At 36.8% G+C, this 9,843-nt stretch overlaps 2 protein-coding genes across 12 annotated transcripts in view; both read left to right on the top strand.

The window, feature by feature from the left end:
• The first annotated feature begins 3,478 nt into the window (after positions 1–3,478).
• LOC124431158 (autophagy-related protein 13) lies at positions 3,479–7,137 on the top strand. Of its 2 annotated transcripts, none has more exons than XM_046978709.1 (6): positions 3,479–4,384; positions 4,588–4,936; positions 5,032–5,215; positions 5,313–5,643; positions 5,733–5,980; positions 6,064–7,137. In XM_046978709.1, the coding sequence occupies exons 1-5, from the start codon at positions 4,232–4,234 to the stop codon at positions 5,943–5,945; spliced, it is 1,230 nt and encodes a 409-aa protein (XP_046834665.1). In that variant the 5' UTR covers positions 3,479–4,231; the 3' UTR covers positions 5,946–5,980; positions 6,064–7,137. The 2 variants fall into 2 exon arrangements, with proteins under 2 accessions (XP_046834665.1, XP_046834664.1); XM_046978708.1 differs by having other exon boundaries at positions 3,482–4,384; positions 5,313–5,652.
• A 770-nt stretch (positions 7,138–7,907) lies between these two features.
• Positions 7,908–9,843, top strand: part of LOC124431150 (phospholipid-transporting ATPase ID) — a 27,109-nt gene continuing 25,173 nt past the window's right edge. For 5 of the 10 annotated variants that reach the window (XR_006943918.1, XM_046978682.1, XM_046978681.1 and 2 more), the window contains exon 1: positions 7,908–8,142. The gene's annotated coding sequence lies outside the window, so the exon portion shown is untranslated. The remainder of the gene's footprint in view (positions 8,143–9,843) is intronic. The other 5 variants (XM_046978685.1, XM_046978684.1, XM_046978686.1 and 2 more) reach the window with 3 other exon arrangements.

Genomic DNA, 9,843 nt, shown 5'->3' with positions numbered 1-9,843 from the left:
ATCCATAATGCGACCTTTCTTATCGCCTCGGGAAAAAAAATATCGGCACTTCCGAAACTGAGATATGATTTTATATCTTAATGTATGGAAATAATGCTGGCATAAAACTAATATAAAACTAATGTAAAAGATATCGTTATGTAATAAAGCTATCGAATGCATTTACTCTAGAATCTATTTAATTTATTTATCTCCCTTGCAACATGACGAATAGAACGAGTAAACGAGGAAAGTAAATTAACGAGACCGCAAATGGTTTAGTTTATCAGAATTATAAGAATAAGAGAGATGATGACTGTTATTGCATAAACGCAGAATCGATCTGACAAATTCCCTTGCTTCTTTTTCTCTTACTTAGGTACGAGGATATAATATTTCAATATATACCCGGAATAATCGTTTTTAGTTGTAACAATTAAGCCTTCCTTATCTTACAACTTGTTCAGGATTAAGGTTAATGATATCATCTTGTATTTTTTTCTCTTCGTAAAATACCTCGAATGCGTGGAAAATAATTATCATCATAAATCAGAGAGAAATTAAATTGTCCTCCTCGAATTTCTTTATGGTAAGCAAAACTTACAAAGAAAATGCAATATGACAACGGATATCAGAGAGTTAAAACGCTTTCTCGTTTAAATTTATTTACAAAAGTCAGCATTAAGATCGTACGCGCTATCGCGTAATATTTTTTACACCAAAGGAATCTCTTATATATCATGCGTTGCGAATAACATTTGTCGTAAGAAATTTATCGCAACAATTTTCACGGCAAAGAAAAATCGCGGTAGGTAGGTCGAGCGACCGATATACATACGAGTGGAAATAATAGAAATATTTAGATCCAAACTGCTATTTGGTAGGGAAGGTTAATATTAAATGAACTTGTATAGTTTGAGAATGGGTGTCCCGTGATATAGCGCAGACGCATCAGAAAAAAAAATCTAATCCGTTTATGTTATAATATCGGGCTTATCGATAAAAGCGTAAAAAGAACCATACACAAAGATATTAAGCTTCGTCTTTCTCTTTGATTGCCGAGGAGTCGCCGAGTAGAGTAAACCTCGAGGAGTATCGTGGATGATGGTGTAGCATTCCTTGGATCGTCGCGTACTAATTGTAAAGTGAAAACTTTCCACTCGACTTAGCTTCGCTAAGTTCCGACGTAAATGCGCGAAAGTTCATGCGAAACTAGAGGAAGGCGAAGCGTGCGTTGGCATCGCGCCTTCTCCTTCGTTCACGGCTCAAATAGCGGGAAAGCGTATGTACGGCTAAAGGAAAGTAAAGAAGATTTATCAAAGAGTAAGAATCTTTGAACGAACGACGAAAAGATTCTATATATGACGCATTCGTATAGCTACGAGGCGCCAAAAAACGAAAACGCCAAACGTTCTCGTCGATATCTCACCCTTTCGCCCACACTTTGTTCCAGATTCGGGAACAGGCTGCTATTTGATAATAGAATTTGCTCCGTAGGCGATCGAACAAGTATGGCAGACGTCTCGTCGCCAATCGCGCATTGAGACGCCTCTTTTGCTATGTAACTCCGGAGAAAGGACGCGCGACCTTCGGGAATAACCTTTTTCTCGTCCTCGCTTTCTTTTCTTTTTCCTCATTTTTCCTCTCCTTTCATTTTTGGAAATAAAGTGAAAACGGTGACGGATGAAAGACTGAAAACCCTATATCTAGTAGGAATATTTGTATCTCGCGAGCATGAACCTCCGGCAAGGCCCCTGTAGAGAGAGAGAGAGAGAGAGAGAGAAAGATTCCTTGTCCTAAGAGGGGACCAGACGCACGAGGCCCGCCGCCGACAAACCCTCCTCTGTACAGTACGCTTCAAAAATTTCGCTATTCTTTCGCAATCCTTTCGAAAAGAACTTTTCAATATGATCCTATCGTAAGAACCGATAAGAAGCCAACTTTGTCCGTTCGTATTACTCGATCGATATTGAATATTTATTAAAATTTTTATTCGATTTATACCTTTACACTCCTACATACTTGTACATATATATATATATATATATATCGCATCATTTATATAACAACCCTTTATTTCGACAAACGTATTTTTCTTTTTTCCTCTCCGCAAAAGGGAGTGTAATTAGGTCGTGCCAATTCTATCTATAAATTACTTCTGTTTATGCGAAAAATGTTAAGATAAAGAACGTGCGAGATATCGCGCGCGATCGTATAACACGAAAAAATTTGAAAAGAGACAAATGAAGTTTAAAAAAATTCGAAGGTCGAAAAAATCAGCAATTGTTCGAGGCTAGGAAGGATCTCCCCTCTGTTTTAATAGTCGCGTTCGGCGAACGTAATCTCGTTTTTAGGCGTAGTTGAACGAAGCGTCTACAAGACGCCGACGACCGACTGCTTCGATGGAAATTTCCATTGCAGTTGGCACGTTGCGCGGTGTGACCGTACAGTCCACCATAAAAATATTTCCCCTCTTCTTGACTATACGCTTTTCTCTCTCTCTCTCTCTCTCTCTCTCTCAATGAGACTCGCTGCGACGATCGAACCTTTATCGATGTATCTATGCGCGAAAAGCTAACTCTTGTTATCTTTCTTCGAATCGTAAGATACTACAATTCAAGAAAATAAAATTAACTTACGATTAATCATCTTTGACCGTTGATCATCGTTACATCAAAACCAGTTGTGACATTTACGTTCATTTTTTGTCCATTGTAATATTGGCAAGAAATATCGATGCCGATGATCAAACGAACGTACAGTTGCAACAATACATTATATTGAGTCCCATTTTATCACTACGATTTATTATTTCTTGCGATCTAAAAGCTCTTTACTTTTTTGAACCCCGATGGAAACAAAAATGTCATAAATCATGCAGTTCATGTAGATCAAGACGATAATATTCTAATAAGATGCAAGGAGAAAAATCGTGTCAAAGGCGATTGTTGTTGGATCGTTGATTCCCGCGATGAAAAAAAGAATATGAATATCGTTCATGCGACACGATTATATAATTATCGTAAATCTCGAATATATCCGAACTAATCAAGATATATATATATTTTCTCTCTTCCCATTTCCATTGTATTTACTTTTAACGATGAGAGAATTATTATTATTCGAAACAAAAGATATAGCTGATCGCGGAATAGATTATAACTAACATATAGATTGTAAACGAAACGATAAAGAAGCTATTCCCATCGGATGTACTTCCGATCGTTGAAATTCGCGGGACTATTTCGATCGACAGGAATATTCGACAGATGGCGGTCTATCATCTAAGGCCACAGCCAGTAAACGTGGAGTAAGATCGTTGGTCGTTCGAGTTATTCGTCGGCGTAAAGCTACTGATCTCTTATTGGCCCTCAACGGCTAAGTCGGCTAGTCGTTTCGGCGAAACGACAAATGGGAGGAAAGAAAGGAAAAAAAAGAAAGGAGTAATTTTCTACGGAAATAATTTTTCCCTGACGGCAAATATTCGACCGAGTGAAATTATACCCAATGACTTAATTCTTGTCATCGAGTTACTACAGTTCTAGTACGATCGGACGTTCTATCCTATAGTTCGTTTAGATCTTGAGTTGAGTTTCTGTCGCCGTCGGAAATATTAATTTCATTAAAATGGGAAAAAACAGGTGGATATACGATATTAATAATTCCAATAAGATTTCCGAATATATTTCCAATTGGGCGAGTTTTATGTAAAGATCGCAGGCGCGATCAAGTCAACACATCGTTAGGAAGCAATGTGATCGATCAACGGTCAGGGTACAAAAAAGGAAAGAAAGATATAATAGAGATATAAAGAGATATTACGAAGGGGTGAACGTTTGAAAACGTGGAAAAATCAGTCGATATAAATAAAGAAGTTGAGAAAGATAAAATATCGTGATAGTATGAAATGTCATTTAAAAAGGTGTCTTATTTCAGTGAAAGGCAAATAGGAAGAACGTGGTGTAAAAGAGCACGTTGCCAAAGTGAACGATTCAATATTGTTGAACGATTGTCGTTGACCACTTCGGTATTATTATTCATCTATCTTTTTAAATAATGAACTAAATTGTACGTACATTATTGATTCGCAATAGAGAGAAGAGGAACGATTAATTAAAAGTTGACAAGGGATAGTGATAAAAATGTGTTGCTTTCGTATTTACGTATCGATCATCGGCAAGAGGTTTCTCGCTCCTACGAATAAGTCTCTACCTTTCTAGAAAAATACGTATGGATAGGGTTCAATGATAACATGTCAACATTGAAATTAAGTATGCAGGATAAGAAGGACTTGGATAAATTTACGAAATTTTTGGCGTTAAAGGCTGCCCAAATCATAGTACAGTCCAGGTCAGGAGAGAAAGTATGCACAAAGTGTAAACCAAATTCATCGGGTACAGATTGGGTAAGTTGCCTTTTCTACTCGTTAAGTAAGTTTCTTGTCGGACAAGTCAGTTTGTCGCACAAGTATAACCTCTCATATAACTACATATAACCTCAAGCCGGGATTTCGATAGTAAACGGCATTTCATTACAAACAGTATTTTCATAACAGACAGATAGAGATTTTTACGTCGATAAAGAAGCCATTATAATATTGTTGTATAGTTCAACTTGGCGATTCAAGATCTGCCCGATGTCTTGGCAGAGGCTAAGAGAGCTCTCTGCGGTGAAATAGTAAATTCCACTATACCGCTTTGTATAGAAATCTCCTTGAGGACCGTAGAAGGCGATACGATGGTTTTAGAAACTTGGAGTTTAGGCGTTTTACCAGAACACAGTGATCCTACGGTAAGAGTAACGTATACGGTTTACAACAGGATGGGTATTTTATTAAAATCGTTGCTCTCCGTCTCGAGGATTACTCCAGCTTATAAATTAAGCCGTAGACAAGGACCAGACTCTTACGTTATCTGCTACAGAATATATATGGGGGAACCTCAATTGCACACATTAGGTACGTTTACGTGCATATATGTTTATTATACAAATATCTTTGTTTATATCCCCAAATACGTACCCGTGATATTATTATTTAAATCTCCAAAAAAGGAGACAACTACAAGCACGTGAGAGTAGGACAACTGTGCACTCCCGTTGGTACGATACACTTGTCGGTCTCGTATAGGACTAAAATGACCATTTCTCCAACCCATACGGGACGAGATTCGATTATGCTTAAAAGCGATCATTTTCATTCGGATCTAAGTCCACGGCATGCCCGTTATCAACAAAGGTAGATACCATAGTATTATATATCGATTATGTCAAATCGATTTTTCGAGATTGAATGATACAACACAGCTATTCTCCTAACGTATCCTCCTTCCTAGCGAAGAAAACTCCAAATCTTTGAGCGATACTATAAAAGTAGGGGCATTTGTAATTAGTAAGCCCCCTATGGTCAATGAGGGAGACTTAGTTATACCGGATGTACCGTTCAGTTCTTTGCTGACTCCACGACAAACCTCACCACCTCCTCCTGGTTCTCTCGGCGATACTGTAAATGCGAAAAACGTAACGGCGGGTGTTGCCACGGACAACAGCAACAACGGTAACAATGAAAGACTGTCGAACGACAATACAACGTCAAAGTCCAATTCTCAGAATGAATCTAGAAGAAGTAGTTGCTCTATGACCAGCGCAAATGACGATTTCATTATGGTAGATTTGGTAATTAAACTCTTCAAATTTATATTTACGTAACACGTTTGAGAGACCTTAATGCGTTTTCTTTAATACATTTCTCTTAGAAAACACCATTCGCTATTACTAACACTAACAGCGATTTGGGAGCGTTTTATCGGGAATGCCAAAGTGCGCCTCAGCTTCAAGCATTTATGGAGGAAAGAACATTGGCAGAACAAGTGGGAGATCTTACTAAGCAATTGGAAACGTTCGAAACGAATATGCAGCATTACGAAGACATTTTATCGTCGCTATGTCAAACTGAAAACAATAACTAACGGACGAGACATTTTTCATGTATCTCTCTATTCATGTAAGAATATTATTTATTACGCTCATATTTATTGAAATTCTTCTTCTCATCTCTAGTAGTATATATTATATTGTTATTATTAGGAACGAATATCAATATGCTGGTGCAACGACGCTTCTTTGTTATTCGACGATAAATCCTATGGTAAACGTGCTGCTTCTCTATTATCCGTTTCTCTCTCGAATTATATATATATATATATATACACATATATATATACATATATATATACGATCGATGGAAAATAATAATCCTTTACGATGAGAATTTTTAACCATTCAAAAATATATGCCATTGTTAAATGTCTTTCTTTATATACGTTTGAGAGCAGAATATCTTCGATATAACGCCTTGTTGGCTCGTGCGCGTCTCTAAACGTTGCGGGCGTATATACATATACATCATATATTAACCCTCTATAACGGCATGTGATCCTTTGAGCTCGTCTACGCTTACATGTTTTTTTACCTTTTACTTCATTATAACTTTTTTTCTTTTTTCGAAGTACACCGTCCCTCGATTTAAGTATTGTGTCTAATGATTTATTATGAAGTAATACTTAATTGTAGTTGATGCGACGTACAAGCAGTCCGTAAGTAAGTCGCCCATCATAACCTCTAGTAAATTACCAGATTAAAGTTTCTCAGTTCGATTTTCTTTTCTCCTTTTAAATCCTACATATACAACATATTGTATCACGGGGATGAAGGAAAGAAACGAAATGTACTTAATCGAATGAGATATTGCAGGCTTACCGGTGTGTATCGTATAAATGTCAATAAATAAAAAGAGCATTTTCACGTACACAAGGAATATGCACATTTTCTAATTAAAAGTACTGTCCAAGTATATCGAAGGACGAGCGTACAGGCTCTATACTTTTGATAATGATACATACTGATAATATTTTTGCATATTACATAATTATTTTGTAAACACGACCAACCAAAAATGTGCTTATGGAGGGTTACCTGACGTTGTCATTGTGCGTACGAAAATGTCTGAATGCTTTATTATTATTGTTTATTATTATTAATAATTGTTAATTAGTCTTATTAAGGCAAGATTTACTATTATTTATTGTCTGTATATAGTGTATATTATTCTTCAGTACGATTATAACTTTCATCGAATAAACATTATTGCGTTTTACCTTATCTTTGATAATATTTATATAGAGAAGGAAGGATATTTCATATTTATTATCATTTCGTGTCTATTGAATTGGCCCCAAAAAATAATGTCCAATTTCTGCGCTAGATAGCGCTTTTGCGTTCTCAGGTACAACACGTGGTTCTTAACCTATAATATCTATGTACATATAGCAGACACACGCGCGAGCGCGCGCGTATGTCGATGGCTGATATTTTAACGTGTATGGTAATATTATAGCGTTTCGTTAAATTTCATTGAAATCTTTTTTAAATCGTCCTTTTGAAAACGTGTACTTTCGAGGAATTATGTTGTTTCATTTTCTTCGCATAGGGAAAAAGGCAGTTGGAAGGACAAAAAAAAAGAAGATTTGTGGCGTGATAGAGCGTATTCAAAACGAACGAACGGTTGAAAAAGTTTTTAGTCTAACTGATGACGCTCTGGTAAGTCCAATAAAGTCGATAAGCAAATATTCATATTAATCGAAAATAATAAAATAGCAAGGATATCAATAGATTATATATCGAAAGAAAGTATCCAAATGCAGCGTTGCTTTTACACTTTTTATAAAGCTTCTAGGTATGACGTTTTAGGATTCATCTAAATAAAATCGATTAACGCAATAAAAATTGATTTTATTTAAATAACAATCGAGGATTCTTCACGAATCTTATTTTTATTATCGGTCCACAATAAATTTATTTAAATTTCTCGTTACAATATGGATATATCATTCGATATATCGCGTTTTGTAAGAGAGGTATTGATTTATCAGGCGAGGAAAAGGCGTCAAGTATTTATCGATAAAATCGAAAAGATGGCAGTTCGGTCGTACGATATATTTTTGTTTGAGAGAGGCGAGTGACGGGGCAGAGGGCATCGTTGGCAAGAGATCCCTTTTCCAAGCAGTAAACAACATGGCTGGTTTACTTTCGTACGCGGGTTATGTCGTCCCCGTCATTTCAACGAAAAAACATCTCGCTATCTTCAGTCACTGATAGCCACTCGCGGTGAGTAAGCATTTCGTTCACCGAACGACCATCATTTTAACCTTAACGCGGATAAACGGCTCGACGAAAGTAAATTGTTATATGCCTACGTTCGGGATATTTTCACCTATGTAAGCAGACCAGACCGTATGTTTCTATTTCACGGGGCATCGTCTTCAATGACAAACCATGTACCTTTCGAATCTACCAATATTTCTTACTTTGTTAACCTAGGAGGACATTAATGACGGAATCGTATATATATATATATATATATATAAGTATATGTCGAGGCAAAGTGTTTCTTACTTATAACGTTAAAAATAACATTACGACGTGTTCTCTCTTCTCTTTCACGATTCGTTCAATATGTACACGTAACGTCGAATCATGAAACCGATACGTTCGATTCGCCGACATTCCAATCCACTTGGATCATTTTCATATTCTCATGTAGATACTTTCCTTTGACAGCTGGGATAGTTTAGCCGATATCTACGATATAGCGGGACGTTTCTATTTTGTCGTGTGGCAACTTTTACATGTTCTCTCGCGAAAGAACATTATTCATATCGCCCAAAGGTTATCCGTCAACGAGTCTCGTGTACCCCCCCCCTCTCTCTCTCTCTCTCTCTCTGCCTGCTTTCCTCTCGCTCCGCATCGTCACCATCATTACCACTCCTTAGGAGCTTTTTTCAAAGCAACAGATGTTTTTTCTTTTTTGCAGAGAAACGTATGCGAACGTTGTATCCTCCTCCCTTCCTTCTTTCTCCTTCCTTTACCTTTTCGTTAAATACTGTTTTACGTTAAAGCTACTACGTACATCAGCAGCTCTTCCTCGAATCGCGTAGGTGACTTGAGCGACCAGCACGGAAGAGAAAAGTACTATAGAAACGCGTTAGGGGAACACTGTCGCCCTTATCTCGATTTATCGTCCGGTGTGTACGTTGTTGGTAAATAAATACACACTGTTCCCCTCCCTCGTCTCGCCTCGTTAGAACTCTTTAAAGAGAACCCTTCGAAGAACCGAGCTGACATTTAGATAATGTGTACGATCGTTAAACGTTGAGTGGCAAGCAGCCACGATCGTACTACTCCTTATTCTATGTCGATATATATCATTTTAAATCGTTATAATTCACAATTTTTCTTTTTCTTCCTTTATTTCCTCCTCTCTGTTACATTACTCGCACTCGTGTATCATGGTATATTAAGCGTCTACGAAATAAAAAAAAAGAAAAACTTAATAGGGATGGATGTATTGTGAGCGTGCGACTTGCGAAGATTAACTGTCATTTTAATATTTACCTATAATTTCATATATTTTCCTGTCTAGATTATGTAATATGAAAGAAACTTGTAGTATAATTTATATTTAGAAAAAGTTGAATCTTCGGATATGAGATAACGATTAGATATTAAAAATACTAAAGAGGTAAAAATATATATTACCTGCTATAATTTAATTAACCCTACTAAAGTAGCAAAATCATAAACTGTATCAATGTTTAATCGACGGAACTGGAAGAAAAGTATTAGGAAAACATTAGAAAAATATTACTCGACTCAATTCCACACAGTTCGTGATATTGAGAGAAAACGTGATCGCGCGCGACTTGGAATTTTTCGATTGTTAATTTGCAACGACGACCCATGGCACTTAAAAGGTTAATCATTACGGAACAGCTCGCACAAAGTCGATACATATCTCTTACAATAACG

This window comes from Vespa crabro, chromosome 20 (genome assembly GCF_910589235.1).
Source record: "Vespa crabro chromosome 20, iyVesCrab1.2, whole genome shotgun sequence".
Lineage (NCBI taxonomy): Eukaryota > Metazoa > Arthropoda > Insecta > Hymenoptera > Vespidae > Vespa > Vespa crabro.
This window is presented reverse-complemented; position numbering and strand designations above follow the sequence as displayed.